This window comes from Mastacembelus armatus, chromosome 24, assembly GCF_900324485.2.
Source record: "Mastacembelus armatus chromosome 24, fMasArm1.2, whole genome shotgun sequence".
Taxonomy (NCBI): domain Eukaryota; kingdom Metazoa; phylum Chordata; class Actinopteri; order Synbranchiformes; family Mastacembelidae; genus Mastacembelus; species Mastacembelus armatus.
This window is the reverse complement of record NC_046656.1, coordinates 9216473-9239228: the sequence shown is the minus strand read 5'-3', so window position 1 is coordinate 9239228 and position 22756 is coordinate 9216473. Positions and strand designations below refer to the sequence as shown.

Genomic DNA, 22756 nt, shown 5'->3' with positions numbered 1-22756 from the left:
ACTCCATGACAGCTACACTCGTATGCGCTGCATGAATAAAAAAGAGACACTCAGTCTTCCTTTGACCTTGACAATAGAAGAGAAGCTTCCTGAGAGATTGAAGTGACTTTGGTTCGAACTGAAGCCCCCATGCTGGTCAACCTGTCTATCAGATTGTCTCAGCTGTGCCTCTTATGCACAACGTAGACAGATCATTTATGCATAAAGACAGGGCCCCTGAAAGACACCAGGACTCCCAAAGGGGCATGCTGAACTTCATGGAACTCATCTTTATGCCTGCTGCTGCTTACATTGTCTGATTTTTCTTGTTTAATTTGACAGTTTAATAGAGCAAATTCTCATTAATTGGTTAATTAATTGTAAAACTACTTAGATTTACTGTCGTAACTTTGTCATTTTTCATGAGATTTTGTCTGAAATGGAAAATTTCTCAAGACTTCACGCTGTCAAATATCTAATGAATTTGTTTTACTAATTGTTCAGTTAGTAAGATGTCTTTGGTTTATAATGAAGTCCTGATCCTCTGCATTATTAACACCTCATGAGTGACTGCTGTCGATTCTATAAGTGGCACCTTGACTTTATGGAAACGAGAGCTGTGCCAGAATAAGACAGCAGTAAGAAGCTGACACAATAATAGAGAGGAAGCCAAAAATAAAGGAAGAAAAGCTAATAAAGAGCAAATGAGGGGAGAGGAAGAGAGCATTCTGATCATAGGTGTCAGGTGTTTGCACCCAGCCAGTGTCACGAGCTCGGTGAGAGAGGAGCAAAGACAGCCAAAGGCCTGTCTGTCATCGGTGGCATTGAGTTACTGTCTGCCTTGTACCGCTCAGGTCACTTTTTCAGTGCAGCTGGAAGTATGCAAATGGTACACGTGGCTCGCTACTGTCCACATCTTTATGAGGTCAAATAGGAGACAGAGAGAGACGACTTCTGCTAATATGATCTGTACCCAAACTCACCTCAATCAGCTCATTCAGGAGGCATTCCTGTCAGCCTGCTATAAGCCAACGCAATGTGTGTGCACACTGTGGAAGATGTGGGTGTGCACAAATGTGTTTGACATGAAGCGTGTATGTGTGTATTTCATACATGCTTTAGTCTTTAGTGTGTGTGTGTGTGTGTGTGTGTGTACGTGTACGTGTGTGTGTGTGTGTACGTGTGTGCATAGGATGCAAGGACATAATTCTTGTGTGTTATTCAGGCAGGCTGCCATTAGCCAGAGAGAAAGTAGAGATGTAATACTGAAAGGTGAGGGAGTGCACATCACACTTACTTTCTCTGGCCCACCCACACACACACACACACACAGTGACTCACTTAAGAAATTAAAGTTTTAATTGGCAAAGAGCCCAAAGTAGAGTGGCAGGGAATGATAAAGTAATTATGAAAATTCATTTAAAAAATTTGGGAAATATTCTAATTTGATAAGAAAAAACCCTGCCACATATATATATGAATATATATATATTTACATATTTATATATATATATCCCCATGTATCCATTTTCCATATTGTCAACATTTTCCACGAAGTCCTAAAATCTCCATTTCCCTCTTGGTAGTGAGACTGCTCACTCTTACCCATAGAATTCAGGCCTCCAGTACAGTATATGTTCCTTCAACCTGCTGTCTTTCCCAATGATACGTGAAGGATGTAATGCTGTGCTGAAATGTATGCATGCATCTGCCCTCACCCCCACCCAAAGACCTATTACCCTACACTTTAAAGGAGCGATACACAGAGCAGGGAGACGGATCATCTCTGGTAATTCCATTTTACCCCTCAGGATTTTCCAATAAGTTTGCTGCAGGCATTTAATTTATGGCCACTGCATCTCCGCACCACAATAATGTAAAAAGCTCCAGAATCGTTGAGCAGGCCTGACACATGCTTCCATGGCATTTGTTTCCCTCCCCTTCTCCACTCTCTGTCGACCCGTTGTTTTTCTGTGCCTGTGAGTCAGAGAGTGTTATGACTATGAGATGGGTAGAGAGCTGTATTAAAGCCCATTACAGTGTCGGCCCTGTGTGAACACTGCAGCTGAGCCCTGAGTGCACTGTTCAACCCTCTGCTGCTCCATTCAGCCTGAGGGGAACACTGGACACTCTAATGCTCCCCTCAAATCTCAATTAGCAACATTGTTCTGACTGGTTGTATTCAAAGCGTCAGTGCAACCAAATAAAAAAGTAAAACATATTTCACCACATCGCACTAGTGATAGCAAAATTTTGGTTTCTGTCCAAGTTTTGAGAAATCTGTCTCTATGATTTCTGCCACTATCCCAACACACCAGCAGTGTGTGCAGTTTTGTTTATACTGTGCACGGTAATGAACCATGACAGCGGTGGTTATTTCAAGAAACAATGGGGCTTCATGCAAGACCATTTTTATATTCTTATCCAAAATATCTCTCACTTTCCACATCACCAGACATTCTTAACTGCGCAAACTTCTTGAAGATTGCTCGTTTCAACTTGATGAATGCCACATAATTAGCTCTCTTCAATTGCCATGTAAGGCTACCTGTTCCACTTCATTTGTGGCCGCATTTCATTCCAAAACAATAGTACCCAGGAGGAAAGAGTGCAGGGCTTGAAGCTCTGCTGTTGGAAATCCACAGACAAAAACAACAAATTTAGCAGCACTGGTAGTCATATTAGGGGAACCAAGAGTTAGACAATATTAGTACAGCTGTCGAAGCTCTCAGTACATTGGCAGGCCATGATAAGGATGATATTCTTGCATGAGGCCAGATGTCTGGATAATTAATAAAATATGCTATCGACTGTATTCATACTCTCTTTTTTTATTTGTAGAAAGAGATTTGGCTGTGCATTTTTTAAAAGTAAAGCTGGGAAAGCCAAAATGAAATTCCGCTGACCTCCACTGTATTCGACTAGAGGCAGATTTCTCCAAACCTGTGCAAGTACAAAGTTCTCACACAGATAGATTGTATTTGCAATATTTTTAGTCCTTTTTAAAGTTTTTAGTGGAGCTGTAATACAGCACAGCCGGAACACTTAAACACTAAGCTGCACATGCTACTGTTTTGCTGTTCCACACCATGTTTCTAACATATTTGCTCCAAGTAGAGTTCTGTCAATCTGATGTCCATGTGTGGCTTTTTTTTCCCATGTTGATGGCCCTGTGCTCACACTTGGGTGGAGCTTTGGGCTTTTAAACTGTCCACCTGTCGCCCTGTCCTCCTTGTCCTTTAGAGTATCTGACACAGACTGGACTTGTTCCAGCCAGTTGGCCTTGAAGTCTCTCTTAGGTCTGGAATTATGGATCAAATAACATGGTCTTAATGCTGGAAAGCAAACCTATGGAAAACAGAAATCCCGACGCTGCTAAAGCTACCACAGTTTATTTAGTGTATTCTTATAATTTATTCCAGATTTATGTTACAACAGAAGATGTAAATGCAAGCCATTTTTAGCCTAGACAGTGTAGGCTCTGCATACTCCATCTTAGCATGTCTTTGTAGTATATGTATTTTCACAGAATAAATGGTCTTGTAAGGACAAGCTAAATGTATTCCCTGAAAAATAGGCATTTTTAGGTTGAATTAGGAAGTGTGTGTGAGTGTGTTTCTGTGTGTGTGTGTGTGTGTGTGTTGCTGCCCCCCCCCCCTTCCTCTCCGCCTCTGCTCACCATTTTGACAGTCTCTGCTGATTTTAAGACTTCCTCTTGAATAAGTGGTGCATTTTTCACAAACAAATTTCTTTGCCTGAGTGTGCCCATCTTTTCCCCCCACTCGCCCTATCTCTCCTCCTCTGTCTCTCCTGTCCTCCCTGCCACCCTCTTTCACTATTTAAATTCAAGTCTGCAATCAGACGCAGCATAAATATCCACCTCTTTTAGAAGCTCCGGAAAAGTCATTTCCATAACATAAGTGCTCAGACAAAACAAACTGCCACTTGTGCTGGTTCCTATTGCACTAATTGACCAGGTTGATGAGCATGCTCTTCTTTTATTTTTAGCTCTTTTTTCGGCCCTCTTTTCTTCCCCACATCCCTCCATCACTTTAACCCTGAACCAACACACCCTTTCCCTTCTTTCTGTCTTACTACCAGCCCCCCACTGCAGGGCTTTGTGCAGAAAAAGGGCAATAACACTATGTGGCTTTTTGCTTTGCAGGAGGAAAAAGAGTAACTACCTTGGTTTTTTCAGCCTATGTCCATCCAGAGATAAATGCCATTGTCTTTTATTTTATTTTTGGATGTCCTTCTCCCCTCTCACCTCCTGAGTGCGCTTCAAATGACGACTAATGTCTCAGTTCATACACTACAGGCGACTGATGATTATTGCAGCGGGGACAAAGGCTCTGTTTAGGTGTGATGGTGGATTTTTAATTTTTTTTTTTTCGGGGGTGGGCGGGGATATGTCATGGAACAACCCAACCCTTCCTTCAGAAGGATGGCTGCTGGCTCCCTGTGGAAGAACCGTCTTGCCCTGCCTCCCTTTTGCTTCCTGCTCATCGACCCCCCCAACCCCTTTGTCTTCACTCTAACCATTTCGTCTACCTGTCACATCTTGTTTGTTTGCTGCCTGTGTCTCACTAAATGCTGACTGTTCGTCATGATTTCTAATCCAACAAAGTGGCTCCAACAGAAAAGGAACACACACAGAGAAAGAGACAGTGTTATCATTGTGCTGCCATGACTGACAGAAGCAAACAGCCTCCATCCATCTTAATGTAGGCTACTTTTCATATTGTTGATGTCCATAGCCGCAGAGAGAAAGACATAGGAGTGGGGGCATGCATTCTGCGGGGCTTTGATTCCATTTATTTTGCCCTTGAGTGGATTATTGTTTCACATGGGACATTAAACATGGGTGGCGAGATGTTATTTAACGCTCTCATACCTCCCCGGGGGGGATCCTGCATGTGAACTAAACTCAGCCATTTGATCCTGGTGAAATCATAAGTTGGCCCGGTTCTGAAGGCAGCCTTCCACTCTTTGCACATCTCAGGTTCTGCATTACGAAGGGATATCATATTCTATTTAATTTGCTCATCCAAGCACTCCCTGGCACCTCTTACTTGATACCAGTAGGAGTGGATACACTGCTTTGATACCCACCACACACATGGCAGCGGTGTAGGCTCACAAACAGCGAGATCTCTCCACTACAACATGCTTTAACCAGCATATTTACATCCTGTTAAATGTCAGCGTGTGAACTGTGATGCCACTTACTTTCTCTCTGTTCTCTGTCTGACGGCTCATATGTGCCCTGCCATGTATGCATGTCCACCCCTAAAACTATGCATACATGCAAACACACACGTGATAAGCATGCTTGTTGAAACAAAGCAATAACTTTGGTTTGTCTAATCTCAGAGAGGAGATTTTGTTTCAGATGCAGCACTGTAGTTGCAAATCTGCTAGACCCATAGAAAAGTAGCAACCATCCAAAGCTCTGTTTCTGTCTCTTTTCACTTTACGTTGTTTTCTTATTGTGTAATGATTCTCTTGTTTTCTTCCCACTCTCGTACTGGCCAAGGTGTGTTATAGGTGTTGTGTGTAGCATACACATACTGTATCTGTGTCCCTATCCTCTTTTTTTGTTTTGGTTTCTTTGCCTTTCGTGTCAGGATTTTTCTAACTCACCTCTCTCTGCCATGATTGGTTGATCAGGTCATTGGGGGAGACGAGGACCGGGGAGATGCTGGAGCTGAACATGAGCAACATCAGCGCAGATGTGCTGGAGCTGCTGCTCGAGTTCGTCTACACAGGATCGCTGGTCATAGACTCGGCCAACGCCAAGACACTGCTGGAGGCCGCCAACAAATTCCAGTTCAACACCTTCTGTAAAGTCTGTGTCTCCTTTTTAGGTAGGAACAGCTCAGAAAACAGCTGACTGTGTGTGTGTGTGTGTTATATACTTATATCAGCCCTAAGTGTGCATGCTTATTGCATCAGGTATTACTATGCAATCTTTCTTATGAGCAGTATCCAGCGCCTTGTGTATTTTCATGTGTATACTGTTTTACAGAATGTCTTGTGTACAATCAGTTTTCTCTCTGGTTCTGGCATATCACACTCCTTTTTAACATGTTTCCAAAGCCAGCAGCTATGTGAAAATTCTGCCTGCTAATGCTCTCAGTTGGCCACAGTACCACTGATTTTGTCCCAGTGGGCAGAACCAAGCAAGGGGGCAGATTTATGGAAAGGTCAGCGAACAATTGTCACTTAAATGTCAAATCCTCTGGCCCAAACAATGACTGAATTGAAAAATAACAAAACAGATTGATACTTAGGCAAGGTATGGAAAGTAGACCAAAGGAGGGGAGGGCCTTGCTAGAGCCCAAGGGGTCACATGAAAAGCAAATAGCATGTTCCAGATTTTAGTGGGTCAGGCAACCAAAAAGATGAAAATGTCAGGTTTTGCATTCTATTTAATAAATTGTTTTGGGTGTCTGTAACACAAGGGAGGTGCATGTTAGCAAAAAGGTCATCAGCAGGAAAGGAATGAAAGGAAAGTAAAGGAGAAGCAGTGGCCCACGTTATTGATTTGTTTTTCTCGATTTGGGGGGGGGTCAGGGAAAACAGGGAAGCCATTTGTAGACTCCATTTCCAGTGAGCCGTCAATCCATTCTTCTTTGACAAGATTCATGACATTTCAGCACATTAGAAGGGCAGAAATACAGGCACAAGTGTGTGTCCTTGAGCAAAGCAAAATTGATACTGTGTCAGATGTTACTGAAGTTTCTAACAAATACACTGAGGAGAAAAAAAACAAGCATCTCCATGACCTACTTCTACCACTTTGAGTTTAATTCACACAACTTCAAACTCAAGCAAAACAGTCGCTTACTGTGTCTGCCACTCTGTGAGTATGATCACTTGTTATATCGGAAGATTTCAGGTGAGTTATATTTCAGTTGTTATTAAGATTTTGGCCAGAAATGAAGGAATTTAAAATATTCCCACTGCCTTGACCTAAATGAATTCAGGAGAGTTTTCTTAAGCACACTGCCGACCTAGCACTGAAGAAACTGCTGAAATCACTGTGCAATACAATGTTCTGAATATGCAGGCACGCACGGCGAAATAACTCGTGTATTCAAGAAGCATAGGGACATTTCCAGAGAGCCTTTTGTTTAGCCCTCAACTCCCGCTTTGATGCAGCGTGAAGCCCACTTTGGTCTGGCTCCTGTTTAGTTGTGATTTAGTATATGCTAGGCGACCTGTGTAGGCTAATGTTTGTTTAGGAACAGCTCTCCAATTCTGTCTCCAGTGATAAAGGGCCTGGCATTGCTTCCTATTGATGGCTGTTGTTTAGTCAGGCTGTTTTTAGTGGCCACTGACCCGGTTGATCCAAGCACTTCCTTTCCTGTGTTGGCTACCAGCACATTTTCCTCCCTTGTGATAAATGGTGATAAATTGTGTTTATAAAAAAAATAAAGTTGTAGACACACCACCTTTAAATGCTTCACTCTTTAAAAGAGATCACAAACACTAGTGTAAACCTTCTCCCTGCTGGCCTGACCATCAGGGCAGTTTCATATATTGTCTCTGTGTGTGTGTGTGTGTGTGTGTGTGTGTGTAGTAGACCCTAAGATCTGACAGGACTTCATTTAAGCAGCCTAGCTAATCCCAAATCCCACTCACTGCCATCTACCACCTCCTGCCTGGGCTGTGAGCGATCGATTCCCCTCGTCGTTTGTCCCTGGAGCTGTTTTGAGTTATTATAGTTGTTCTCCCTTAGTCTCAGGCAGATACACACCTCGATAGACTGTGGGTCTGTGCGACCTGTCTCTGTAGCTTTCTACATCTGTGACCTTTTTATGGATGTCTGAATGATGGTTTTTACCTGCATTAATCAATCCGCCTGTATCTTTGTTTCTTTCTTGTTTTGGATTCTCTGTGCTGTCTGTCTATCTCTCTGTCCATCTCCACATCTTCACTGACATTATTTATTTACTTCAGAGAAACAGCTGACTGCAGCTAACTGTCTGGGAGTGCTGGCTATGGCTGAAGCCATGAGTTGCACAGAGCTCCACAACATGGCCAAAGCTTTTGCACTGCAGAACTTTCCTGAGGTGAGTAGAAATTCATCATCTGCCTGAGTTTATTGATTCTTGTGGAACAAAGCTGCACAGAGGCTTTGTAACTGAGAGAGAATGAAAACAAATAAGACCATTAGAAAACAGCCATAAACTGTAGCTGGAATCATCACCCTGAATGAGTTCACATCCACTGTGATCAATTAGTGAGTGAATTTGTGACATTTTTTGCACTATAATTTGCACTAAAAGAGATGAATATTATACTTTCTACTCCTACTTTTAAAACATACATGAAGCACATTTAATTTCCTGCATTTTTCAAATAAATTATTACATATATGGACTTTTTAGTCTAATAGAATCATTAAAATGCTTCTAACAGGGTAAGGCTTACCGCATACGATGCAATTTGTTACAGGAGCACAATTTAAGACTTGTTACCAAAGTAGCTGTTGGATATTCTCATCTAAAATTATAGACAGGCACAAACCACACAAAGAGGAAATTTCAAGAGATCTCAAGTTGCTTGTAGCTAAGGAGGGGGGTTAATCACACAACATCACATCGGAAAGAAAATTGCTTTTCTGACATCACCTTTGTCACCAATTCCACATGCTTTTTTCTTAGCCATCAAAGAGGAAAATAGTCTTTCTACTTGAACTGATGATGTGATTCTGGATACAGCTATTTGTCAAGTGCCATTTAAGTCTTAAAGGCATAAGTGCATAACTGCATTTTGGTAAATAAGCGTTCTTAATTAGACTGTCTCCTATCTGCATTCATCTGAGTGTATAGATATTATATATGGAGCAGTGAATAGGTGAAGAAGAGTGATTTCAGAGACACCTGTAGTTACAGCACGCATTTGTGTACAGGTTAGACAAAAGAGCTGTGTTTTAACGTGTGAGCTTTAGAGGTGGTTTTATTTAACTTTTGACAAAACCTGACTTTATTGCTAAGCTAAACTAATCAGCTCCTGGCTCTCGCTTCGTATTTACCAGACCATCGTGCAAGTGGTATTGATCTTTAAAGTAAAAAAAAAAAAAAAAAAACATAAATCTGTTTTACCAATGCATTGAACTATTTCTCAAGTCATGTAATCGTCCGGATAAAAGTAGACAACAACCTTAAAGCTTTAAATCGGCAGTAATCAACTTGTCATGAACAACAGACCCACGTGACAAATGGGACTATTATTAATGAAAGAAAATGATATCAGTCAGGAAATAAGGAAGCATGAAATCAGATTGCAGGTAGCTATGCAGAGGCCATGCTGTAAACGGTCACATATCTGTAGATTGACAATGATATGATTGTTTAAGGTTTTTCCTGGCCTAAGCAGCTGTTTTCAATCAAAGTATCTATTAATATCTGCTGTACATGTGTGGCCTGATTTCAGAAAAGCCTTTATATTATGTGTGTTTGGAAAGTGCTCCACATTAAAACAAAACAACGTTTATATGGTCTGTTCATTTAGATTTTGGAAACCTATTTTTAAACCACTTTTGTATCATATGAGAAGTTTGAATGTCTCTCATAACTCCTCAGGTGGCAGGGCAGGAAGAGATTTTGAGTGTTTCCAAGGAGGACCTGGTGGCGTATCTGTCCAACAACAGTCTGAACACAAAGGCTGAGGAGCTGGTGTATGAGACAGTCATCAGATGGATCAAACAAGACCCCAACTCCAGAGTCCAGGTAATAAACAAACCAGACTGAGTGCAAATTTTAAGTGCATCACAAGAAAAAAAGTGAGATAAAGTCCTCACTAGCACTGACAGTACACAGATACTGTATGTCTGCAGAGCCGTGTCAGTGTAGTTGTTCTATCGACCCTCCCTGTCTTCTTCGAGGGGCACACAGCGTGAAAAACCAGACAAGTGACTCCTCGTTCTCTCTCGGTAGTGTTCATCAACTTAGTGCTTCAGATGCAGCCTAACACAGCAGTAGTTCGTAATCCCAGGAGTGCTTTGCCCTCAGAATGCATTCTATTCTTAGTTACACTTCATTTGTTTGTGGGACACTGTATTGCATCAAACAAAAGAACAACAAAAACACAACCACAGCGCTTTTCCCATACGCCTAACAGGGGTTTGATTTATTCTTAGAGACTGTTAATCATAATCAAAGGTTATATCCCTTAGATTGGTATTGGCAGTGAGGTACAACAGGTCAAATTTTAACAAACATGGAATCAATAAGCCTCAAGGTCAGAGCGTCTACTCCAGCCGACATTCACGAAATGGTAAATGGACTGGACTGTAGTGGGATATCCATCCAGCAGGTAAAAACCTCAGGTCATGAGATTTTTATGGATTCAGTCACAAAAACCATGAATTTAAAGTTGATGACTTTAAAGTATTTTATAGCTGTTTAAAAATTGAGGTTAGATTATTATCAGATAAATTACACCGGTCTATCACTGTAAGAGTGATTCACTCAGAGTAATGTCTTCTCATCAGCCACGTGGTTGGGGGGGGGGTCAACCTCACATCAGCTGAATACAATTCAGTGCATACCTCCACAATCAATGTGACTTTATTGGCACCCACTTTTATGAGACTCATATGTCAATATTTGAATTTATCATTTTTTGGATTGCGCATTTATGCTTCGATATGTGGCTTTCTCAGATTAAGGTAGAATCTATCAGGCCTACTAAGTGTTTTGTAGTGCATGAATGTAAAGTACTAAATGCAATACAAGGTCTAGAGTATAGTAACTATTGAAAGCAGATGATAATGCTTGTCAGAAATAAAAAAGAGAAAAAGGTGCCAAGGCTGAAATAAGCAAGAAATAGTTTTGTGTCATGGGTATTAAACGCTCCTACTGATAAATCCGCTAAAATTGAAAATTCTAGGGTGACTGATTGTGAATTTGGTGGACCAACGAGTCAAATTTCCTAAGAGCGAAAACAAGGCTGGTGCTCAGATTTTAGGAGAACATACGATCACTGTAACCTGCATGGAACAACTGAGACCAGCTCAGTCCGACGGACTCCTGCAATCTCACAGTCTAATGGAGGGGTGCAGAGGTGAGTTACTGGGATGAAGTGAAAGAAAAAAGAAATGGAACATTTTCCCGGTTGTCTGAACAACACCACACTGGTTCCCGAGACAAGACACGGGGGTCACCTCGTCTCCGAAGAGGGATGGTGAAATGAAGGGGTCGAAAGAGTATCGGATGGAGAGAACGAAGCCAACCGAGACAAAGGCAGAAATGGTCGAAGAGTGATTGGGAAAAGAGAAAGAGTCGGTGATAAACAAAGAGAGTGGAATGGAAAAGAGACCCTGTGTTCTAATCTGATATCCAACGGTTTGTGGCTCTGTGCAGAACCATGACATCCAGGGAGCCGAGATGTGATTGAGCCCTCGGTCAAGCTCAAATCTCCATCCCATGTGTGATGGAAAAAAAAAAACAACCAGCAAGGCCTGTTGCCTGCGGAGAGGACAAGAGAGAAGGAGAGCAGAGAGAAAACAGCCTACTCCCATCATGCCACAGGAGAAGGTTATGTGACCCTAAGGGTTGAGTTTACATGCATGGTCCAGCACTAGCTCATCGTGCCCACCCTCACCTCCTTCCCTTCTCCCCGTTTGGAGCCAGAGAGCAGTGGAAATCACTCCCCCAGAACCTGTGACACTTTTTAATGACATGTCGGGGCAGAATGTCACAGCACTACTGAAAGACTCAGGCAAGGAGGAGGAAAAGCTTTAAGCCTTGAGCTAAGTTCGTGTGCATTCATCTGAGAATGCACATTATGTGTGTCTTTGTACATTTGTGTGCCTGTGCGTGTGCTGTGGGTTGTAAGCTGCAGGCCATAGAGTGGAAAAGTGGCATATTGAAGGCGCTGGGTAAATAATATGCAATTTTCTCTCTCTACTATGCTGTCACTAACATCCGATGGCACCAGGAAACGGGGCCCGGACATTGCGGAGAGCATTTGAGCGTTAGTAATGGTTTGCTATGAGACACAAACCACTGAATGAAAGAAGAGAGCTATTTCAGTTTTCCTTCTGAGTATCACTGAAGGTGTGCATCCTACAAATGTATGCTCTTAAATATTTTAGTTAAAAAAAAAGTTATAGATACTGCACAAAAAAAAAAGGAAGATTTTATTTGCTGAAATGTTATGAGATAACGTTTTTGATAATTAATTGTTAAAAGGACTCGTTTGACATTTCAGGAAATAAGCTTATTGGTTTTCTTGCCAAAATTTAAATGAGATTAATACCTCTGTCTTATCCCGAGTAGCCGCCTCTGTCTAACAAACAAATGAGCATGTCAGTGAGCTCTTTCTCCTTCCAGTTTCTATGCCTAGCTAAGCTGATTGTCTTCTAATTGCAGCTTTGTACGTACAGTATAGGACAGACATCAGTGTGGCATCGATCTTCTCAACTCTGAGCAATAAAGCGAATAAGTGTATTTCCCAGGAGTATCCCTTTAAAAGTAACTTACTGAACAAAACAACCAAACGTTTTCTGCCTCTAGCCTTGTTAATGTAACGATTTGCTTTTCCTTTTTTTTTTTTTTTATTCTATATTAAATAGGTATATGGAAACCTTTATTAGACATTACTTTTCTTTACTATATTTTACTATTTATGTTTTATAGATTAACCTTTAACCAAGATTAGCCCATTTATTGCCACTAAATATGGAGTTTTGTCTTGTACTGATAAAAAAAATATGTAACATCTGAGCACCGGTTCCATAAGTTACATAAACAATGGCTGTAAAACAGAGTCCTGTGTCATGTTTTCTCTGTGAAGGTGCTGACAGAGAAAGCCCTGTCCTTCCTTTCAGCCAGCCTTTTGTGGGACATCCACAGACACATGGCTCCAATTATAACAGGCCAGTCTCTGCCAAATCCCTGAATAGGACCTCCATTACACCTCACTCCAACATATTTCATAAAAGATCCTATCTTGCCAGGTGAGTCAACCTGACAAAAGAGGCTGATTAATTGGCTCTCTGGAAAGTGGCCAACTAATGTAATGGCTAAAAAGGACAGTTAATGGTGTATTTTTGTGATAAAAAAGGGCCAGTCTTGCCATTAGCAAGGACCTGCTGTCCACTCATCAGAAATAACAATGGCCTGCCCTGACATTTGCAGCACCTAAGCCAAATTAATATAGTTAAAGATATTACTTCATATGTTTCTGGTTATTATTTGGGGGGATTTTATACAATTGTCTCTGGTGATGTGGTGATGTGATGCGTTTTTTGCCTTGAGCAAAAAAAAATCATTTTTCCAGAACAAATGATGCTATCATTATGTAGTTAGAGTATAAAATTATCAAAGGACAAAAATGCTTTGAGGCTGTGAAGGGATATAAACTGAGTTTCCCACATTGTTTTACGATTCATTTACCTTCAAAACTACAAATGACCCCTTCACCACAAGCATCACTTTTAATTTTAGTGATTCTCTTTTTTAAGCTCCAAGTTCAAAACAGAAAGTCTTCATCATTGTGCACCCCTTAAGAAAAGGTTAATTGTGTTTTTTGAGATGAGAAGCTTTAAGTCACAGCAATCATCCTTGAAGAGGAAACTGAAAATGTTGTAGAGTAAGCTGACATTAATGCGACGCACGCCACCGTCACCTTGATCTGTGACAAATGCACACTCTTGGGGAGACGTAGCCAAGCAATGGAGATTGATGCAGCGGGCAATCATTGGTTTTTCTTCTGCCTCTCTGCCTCCCCTCGTTTTTGTCTCTTTTTCTCCACCTCACAACACATTCCTGCACACATACTATACACACGCACACGCACACACACACACACACACACACACTGGGATTTGCACAAAATGCTTAGATTGTCACTGTTCATATCTCAGTCCTGTACTCAGACGTTCACACAAGACTGGGAATCACTTGTATAACCGCCCAAGTACGACTTGCACATTACAGAGTGGACGGGATCTGATGCAAGCCAGTGAACTCCAGACCTCCATTCTCATCTGTGTCCTTTGTCGTCCCAGAGCGTGCTCGGTCCTGATGTGTGCAGTCAGTTGAACTGCAGCCGTTCAGCCACGGTGGCTGCATATCCAGAACAAGTCAAAGGCTTCTCATTTCCACTGGGCTCTCTCATGAACACACAAGATACGCTGCACAGAGGACCAACAAATTACGCTATTCATTCAAAAGAAGCAGTCTTATGAAGAAGATTCATGAAAAATATTAAAAAACATACTCCATTTTATCATTGAAGGGGAAATAACAGACGTTAGGCGATACCCCTCAATGTTGGCGATTAATGTAGTGCTGAGAAACATGCTCGTAAATTTTATATAAAGAAAGTAGTCTTTTTTACAAAATATGTTTGAATTAAATGAGCAGCAGAAAGCTTTTTTTTTTTTTTTTTTTCTTTGAATGAACTCATGCTGAAATAGGCTTCAAAGGAGAACACACTGCACCTGTTAGTAGTTGCTCAGGGCAGCAGTCAGCCTCTGTCGTGTCTGCTACATCTCTCTCCATCCCCCATCCATCCTTCCGGCTGATATGCCCAGATAGTCATGCGGTTGCAAAAACATGCAAACACGCTCAGCAAAGCATCTCTTGAACTGAAATGAAGTGCCATTTGCAAGAGCACATTTCACTCGTCCATTATGCGTTACCAGAATTGCAAGCACATGCCTATCCATTCACACAGAAACCTGCACACACTCAAAAGGACACGGAGCTGTGGTCATTTCAGCTGAGTGGGTTTGTTAGGACTGTGAGGCTAAACATGGGCACGTGGTCTATTGAACACACACTTGTGAGTCAGTGAGTGAGCATGTGTGCGTGTTTTTTCATACTCGGGCTGCGTTTTAAGCATCAGGTTGTCCATTTTTCACACTAAAGCAGACGCATACTCCGATCTGCTCAGAGCAAAGCAAATAGATATGACTGTTCATGTGTCATTTATTTGATGCCGCCCTGGCACTGAATCACTTCACTCACTCACTCACACACACACACACACACACACACACATAAATGGTAAGAGGCGTTAGTCTTTGCTGACAGTATGGGAATGGGAAATGCTCAGTGGACGTTTGTCATCTGAGTTAGCGGATGGTGGCCTCCTGGCTGCTTCTCTGCTGCCTCTGACAGATCTGAGAGGCTCTCCCAGTTAGATACATTACCCCTGCCTTTCACCAGGCTCATCCCATTCATGTCTTTGGTCCACCTGCCTTGTGTGTGTGTGTACCTAGTTTTACTCACTTTGGATGCCCAGACCTGTACATACACGAACAATCTGAGGATTCGTCTTTCCTCATAGGGACCAGATGCTGATCCCACCATGTAAATCGTTCAGTTTTGGGGTGACAACTTGGTTTAAGTGTTAAAGTGGTGCAAGTTGTGATTCATTCCAAGCCAAGCGCACAATGAATGTAGGTCAATGTAAAGTCCAAACGAGAAATAAAAATAGTCATGCTTGTGTGTGAATAAGAAAGAACTGAATGAATTTTGAGCTGGGCTGTGCAGCAGTATTTTGCTTGTCATATTATAGATGCATTGTGACGGGGCTGCAGGGCATGTGCATAAACTGGCACAGAGAATGTTGACCAGATATGTTTGTGTACTGTGTCAGCATGCAAGGCAGAGACCATTAGAGAGATGATGTCAGAAGGTGTTATCTGGGTTGCATGTCAGAATACAACTAGATAAACATATGGACTCCTCATAAATGCCTGTTGTCCAGGGGGAATAGAAGAAGAAATAAATGTGTGCGGACCAGATAAAAGCAGCTTCTCCATATGTCTTCAGACTCCTGTGGATACTTTCCATATGCTCCACAGATTAAAAGCACAGGACTCCTCATCAAGAATGTTAAAATCTCATGTGCAGTACGCTTGGTATCTTTCTGTTGGCACAGTAGCTGTTACGATTTGCATCGAGTAGATGCCATCTCTGTTTAGAAGTATACACAGTTTGCTCGGATGGGTAGGCGCGAAGATGAAAATGACCGGTCACACCATTCGTCTGTGCTGACGTTCACTTTGTGTGCCTGTGCATGAGAGAGTGATTGCTCAAGAGCTTATTGAAAATGGAGAAAGTCCTATACCCACCGCCTGCTCTCATCTGCTGAGTGCAGCTATGTCACTCATTCTTATCAGGGATGAGAGTATTTTCTTTTATCTGGTTCATGTCACATGCATGCACACATGACAAATAAAAATTTAATCCTTTTTAGCAATTCGTATGCATCCAATACATGCGCTTTTTATTCACTATGTTTCTGACGTCTGTAAAAGCCTTCATGCCTTCGCTTTCATCAGTATTTACCAGACTTAACATCCGATGAAGTTTTCAGCCTGTTTGAATGTGAAATCTGTTACTTACCTTTCGGCTTAGCTTTTGGGATACAGTAAAAGCAGCATTCAGCTCAATTTTAGATATGTAAGAAATCTTGACTTACCAAGGTATATGCAAAGTACAAGGATAATTTAATTTCCTTCACTGAGAAATTAAGCTTCAGCTCACCAAGTAAGCACACTTTGGAGTTATCCCATGAGTATATCTACCACAGAGAAAAGAGATCCAAAAATGCAAATCAGTGAGAAGTTTGGCAGTGTCATTTTGATAGAAATAGGAAGGGTGAGGCAGATGGGAAAGGTGGGGCAATGGAAGGGCTAAATATTTTCAAGCTCATTTTAGATTATTTAGTGTTATATGTCAGCAAAGTGACTGGAGTAAGGTCATAATGAGACAGACATTTGACCTAAATGAAAAAAACTTAAGAGTATACGTCTGTGGGGCTGTAATGTAGATGTTAATAGTAGATGGGTTGGCTGAATTTCAGTTTAGCTAGATTTGCATAAAAGCATATGATTAGATAAGGCATTGCCACTCCTGCTCATTGTTTGACATATAGTTTTGCAGCTGGACAAACATTAACTGTTCATTTAACATCCATGAGTGGCCACAAGATAGGACTGTCCTCATAGCCAAAAACTACAAATGCCAGAAAAGACAAAGTATCTCATATAATCCTAGAGTTATGTCTGGAGAAGACATAACTACATAGCAGTATCAAGGCGACAGCAAAACCTTGTGTGTGTGAGTGTCTGTGTGTGTTTTTGAAACACTTTATTTTAAAAGATAAACAAGAATATTGAGTAAACACTAGCTACCATAATTTCTGCTTGAGTAGTTTCAGTGGCTGGCATGAAGCAAGACTCCTTTTTTTTTGTGGGGTCTGACACTTTGGATTTGAATATTAGCAGTAAGTGTGCAAACCTCCCTCATTTTCATGCCGATATATGCATGTGTGTGGGAGGAAGCGCGAGGAACGGGAATGGAGGTGGAGAGAGAGAGCGAGAGAGAGACAGAAAGCAAAAAAGCCGTGGGAGAGATAGTGAGTTAGGTTGAATTAGAGATGAAGAGTAATTTTTTTTTCCCCAGAAATAGCGGGTAAGGGATTGAAGAGTGGAGTTGAATTATAGCAGTGGGTAAAAGAGGCAGGTGTTATCACACCACACACACACACACACACACACACATTGAGGGGCTATTCTCTTTGAATCTGTGGTTGTTTATTTAATCTGAGGTCAGCCTCAGTGACTTTGTCTTAATCTCTTCAATAATATTTACATATAAGTTAGCATTTGGACTGAACACAACAACCAGATTAACAACAGCAAGGACCACAAATCACACGTGAGTATAATAGAGTAAAATCATGCAGTCATACAAAAAAAACTGCAGTGATGTTAACTAGTCTCAGGTCTCATGGTTGCACAATGTTTGTTGCATGCTGTGCAGACTGTAAAGCTCTGTGAAGTAACAAACTAACCTTAGATAGCCGATGTTTAGCTAAACCAACCTATGCCACAGAAACATGAAGTACTGTACTCTTACGCCGTAGAACATAAAGTACTGTACAAAGGTTTTAGGCACTTTAGATGACACTTTTCTCCATCATGTAGTGCCTTTCAGAGATCTCTGGAAGACACTACAAGTCGTTTTTTGGAAGTCCAACTCAAGCCTCAAGTCTCATGGTTGCACAATGTTTGTTGCATGCTGTGCAGACTGTAAAGCTCTGTGAAGTAACAAACTAACCTTAGATAGCCGATGTTGAGCTAAACCAAGTACCGACTGACTAACCTGTCCGGTTTTGAGGTGCCTGATAAAATTAGATGTGGCTGATCCTGTGTCTTTTATTTTTATTCTGCACACCCTGCATGATGCTGTTCAGTTTATTTAGGCTTTGTATGAACTCATGATAACCAAATTTAAAAACTAACAGGATCCCACATTTTCCATATTCTGCCACTCATTTATCAGAAGAAGGAAATAGTAAAGACACTGCTTGTCAGAATTGTACATTATTGCTCTAAAATAAAATAAATAAATACATAAACATTGTTCACGAGTGCCAAACATCGAGTCTCAAGTCTTTTGAGGACAAGTCTCAAGTCAAGTCTGAAGTTACTGTGTGTGCGATTTAAGTGCAACTCGAGTCCAAATCTCTGGCTTACTGCTGCAGTGTGTCCACCTGTGTCCTTCTGGATTGATGTGTATATCACTGTGTGTAAATGTGTGGGTGTGTTTTTGGGTAGCTATTTATCTGACAGCAGTTCTTACCTTTTTGCTGAGACCAGATGCTCTGTCTTTGAGGTAGTTTTACAGCCACTTTAAAGATATTTGGCAAGTGAAGAGAGAATGCAGCAGATGTGGGTTTTGTGTAGCTAAGATTTGCAGATGGTACGGTGGGATGCTTTGTTTCACTAAAGGTAAAGGAAACTTAACTTGGTCTATGTGTACACACTGGTGTAGCTGTGGTTTTACAGAGTGCCAAGACAATGCTGCTAATGAGAGCACATGTGCACAAAGATCTCACAGCCTCTCCCATCATGCCTGGTACTCTAGACCTGCTGACTGGATGTGCTCAGACTTTTCCTACTCTTTGAATTCTACAGTAAAAGCAGCTTGATTCTGAGAGAGCGCCCTAATCATCCATGTTTTGTACTCACTTATTCCTATTCAGGGCCATTGCTATCTGTCCCAGTATGCTTTGCACAAGAGGCAGGAAAACACATGGGGACGGGTCATGACTGTTTTGCATAGTTATATGTAGCAATACATTAACAGTTATGGACAAATTCAGTCTCCAGCCCGCCTGAGCTGCATGATTTTCAATAGTAGAGGAGATCAGAACATTTGAATGAAACCCACGCACACTGCAAAGTCCACACCAGAGAACACCAAAGGCTAAATTCAAGTCCAGGACCTTCTCTCTCATCCACCTGCTGTTCCAAATAGGACTGAGTTTTCATCATGTACCCCCAGACATTTGAGCACATTTATTTCTGCCATGCAACTACTGCAAGGGCACCACCTGGCTGAAACTGCCCCATATTCAGCTTTAATGTAGCTCTGAGGGTCAGAATGGTCAGTTGTGGAACTATTTTAAATGACCTGCAGCCACACACATGTATGATCTCTCTCTCCTTTAAATATATCAAAATCGGGCGTGTTCTCATCAAATTGCTCCACTGTGAAGAATATTTGTCTAAAAATAGCATCTGCATCCGATTACCAGCATTAATAACATGATACAGTGTCATAAGACCAAAGTGGGTGAGGTTGTGGCAGACCTGGAGAAATGAACCTTGTAATAGAAAGTTAGAGCAATAAGCCTGAAGCTTAAGTCACCACCATTTGAGTGTGACATGACTTAGTAACTACTGGGGCAAATCTCCTGCTATGCAGGCACTTTAATTGGAAGTAGTAGCTTCTCCTGAGCTAGCAATTCTTCCCTTAAGAATATCTCAGTATGCTAAGTAGTTTGCTTTGACTTTACCTTCTTGCTGTGTTTGAGCTGAGGTGCTGTGAGCAACTGTCAGTGTTTGTGTGAGTATTGAGCTGTTTGTTTGATAAACTGTTGGTAAGCTGTGTGCATTCATGAAGGAGGGAAGCAGACAGTCCCATCTGTAGGACGGCGTTTTGCTCCGAGCATGCTCGCAGAGAGGAAATGTCATCAGCAGATTCCTCTGACTGCCATGGCACTGTCACAGCCCGTCTCATGTCTTCTTTTCGGTTCACCTCAGTTCGCTTATATTGTCTTTTCTTTTCTCAAGTCTTGTTACTTTTTTCTGTCTTTTATGTCCGCTGCTCTCTACTGTTCTCTCCCTTTTCATCTTAAGCCGTTGTCTCCTCCTTTTCCATCCCTCTCCTGTTTTCTTCCGCTGTCTTATTTCCTCTTTTCTGGTGAGATGCTTCCAGGACATCAGTAGAGAACAAATGGGACACATGCCAGAGTAAAAGGCCTCAGGTGGGAGAGGGAGATGCTTAGGCAGTGTGTCAGCTTATTATTTGTTCTCTCCTGACTGATGTTTTTCTGAGTCTGTTGTTTTGTCATTCTCCCCGTGTGGCTCGGTCACGTCGCTCTGAGCCGAAGGGTCAACAGGGTCAATCTCCGCCCAGCTCTCTGTCGCTCTGTTCATGCATGTTTACAGCCTTTACTGCCGACATAGATGAGACTCCCATGGGAGTACAGACCGCCATGCGCACACACACAAACGCACACACACACACTTGCATGCACTCATTCGAAAAATAAGAAAAAAAAAACTCACACAGCAGTGAGAGCTATAGACAAGGTTGCCATGGCAACAGTCTGTCCTGCCTCTCTGTCTCGATACCTAAACACTGTAAGCACACGTACATGTATGTACACCTAGAAATGGAACAACCATGCAAATAAAAACAAATATTTGTGTTGTGATAGTTTAGGACTAACATTTAGGTTTAGCATTTCTGTGTGGAGTTTGGACCCAACCTCTCACCAAACACAACCCTGCATTTACCAGGATAAGTGGTAGATGATGATTCACTCTCTAATCATCAAGCATGTCCTCATCCTCAAAAAGGTAAAGGTATCAAGTTCCATCCATCCATTATCTATACCTGCTCATTCCTATTTAAGGTCATGGGGATCAGCTGGAGCCTATCCCAGCTCTCTTTGGGTGAAAGGCAGGGGTACACCCTGGACAGGTCACCAGTCCATCACAGGGCCACATAGAGACAAACAACCTCACACACTCACACTCACTCCTATGGGCAATTTAGAGTCACCAATCAACCTGACATACATGTTTTTGGACTGTGGGAGGAAACCAGAGTACCTGGAGAAAACCCACACAAGCACAGGGAGAACATGCAAACTCCACATAGAAAGGTCCCTGATGGGTTTCAAACCAGGAACCTTCTTGCTGTGAGGCAACAGTGCTAACCACTCAGCCACCATGCTTCCCAGGTACCACGTTTAAAATGTGAAATGTTGTGTAGAAAAAATATTTTTATGTTAAAAACATTAGCTGCCAGTGCCACAGCATCCCCTTTGGATTATCTCTTTGACTTGAATGGGTTATTACTGGGTCTTAATTTAGCTGCAGAGGAACTTAGCTGCCAGTTGAAAGATTTAATTGGAAAACAAGAAATCCGAGGCAGAAGGTGGAAGTGGTAAGATACCCCCTGCTGCCTCGTTTCAGCTCTCACAGCGTAACCAAATGCATATATGAAAGTAAGGTGGTGAGTGGATCTTACTGCAAACTTTTGCAAATTGTTATTTCTGGCTTCTTTTTCAGTCTCTAGAGTTTGTTTTTAGTTGTTTGGGGAAATGTGTAAAAGCGAATAAGCCTATGATGGTGCATACAGGAAAGATTGTCTGGCTTTTAGAGGATATTTTCTCATTTTTCCGTTCTTGCTAGATCATTTTGTTCTGTACAAGTATAGAAATAGAAAACCGACACATGCAGGGTGTGACACTGACAGTAAGTAATCTAATGGCCTCGCTACACACCACTTTCCTCATTCAGACAGTCCAGAATTCTACCAAATATGATGGTTCTTTTTCTTATGTTATTTTAAAATGTCGTAAAAAGGTTTTTTGTACAACAAAACATTTGTAATGAGTTTCAGAGTTAATCCAGCTGTTCCTTGATGTTAAAGCCTCAATCCACGGACTGTGATATGCTGGTTTTTTGTTTTGTTTTGTTTTGTTTGTTTTCCTATTTGTTGAATGTTGTTCATATAAAATCTCTTTGATCATCTCTGGCAAGTTTCAATCAGTCTGAATTAATTTTAACTGTGATACCAGTGCTTGCTTTTGTTTGTTTATTTTTGTCTCGCTCACTGATTTCCTTCCACATTTAATCATTCATTCTGTCTGTTTTCTCAGGATTTGTCAGAGCTGTTAGCGGTGGTGCGTCTTCCCTTCATCCACCCGTCCTACCTACTGAATGTCGTGGACAACGAGGAGCTGATCAAGTCGTCGGAGGCGTGCCGTGACCTGGTCAATGAAGCCAAGCGTTACCACATGCTGCCGCACGCGCGACAAGAAATGCAGACACCCAGGACCCGGCCAAGACTCTCTGCTGGTACGACACACTCACACATGTAAAGCACAGAAAAGCTGATGTGCATCATCTTTGGTCTGGCTGAGCTAAGAAGAAACTGCATTGACATCATCTACCACTAATTTACCTAGAACACCATGGCCAACATCTATGCACATCCATTCACTTTCATATTTTATTGCAGGTGACAGTGAGGTAGAGTCTCCACAAGGAGCTCCTGTCTTGCCATTGTACTGATTATAATCCACATTGGAAATTAATCATTTAGAGCTCCTTCATGTTTCTTTCTATAATCAAACAACTGCTGGGTGCTGCAGAGAGCCTGATTGAGGTTACCATGAAAAGCTGTAAGTTGACAGTCACAGCTGCCTCTCAGGGTTG

The 22756-nt window shown here is 41.7% G+C and overlaps 1 protein-coding gene across 2 annotated transcripts in view; it reads left to right on the top strand.

Annotated features, from left to right (window-relative positions):
• Positions 1–22756, top strand: part of klhl29 (kelch like family member 29) — a 207936-nt gene that overhangs the window by 115167 nt on the left and 70013 nt on the right. For both annotated transcript variants that reach the window (XM_026319483.1, XM_026319484.1), the window contains 4 exons: positions 5650–5846; positions 7945–8057; positions 9573–9719; positions 22198–22396. In XM_026319483.1, coding sequence (XP_026175268.1) covers positions 5650–5846; positions 7945–8057; positions 9573–9719; positions 22198–22396 — 656 coding nt within the window. The remainder of the gene's footprint in view (positions 1–5649; positions 5847–7944; positions 8058–9572; positions 9720–22197; positions 22397–22756) is intronic.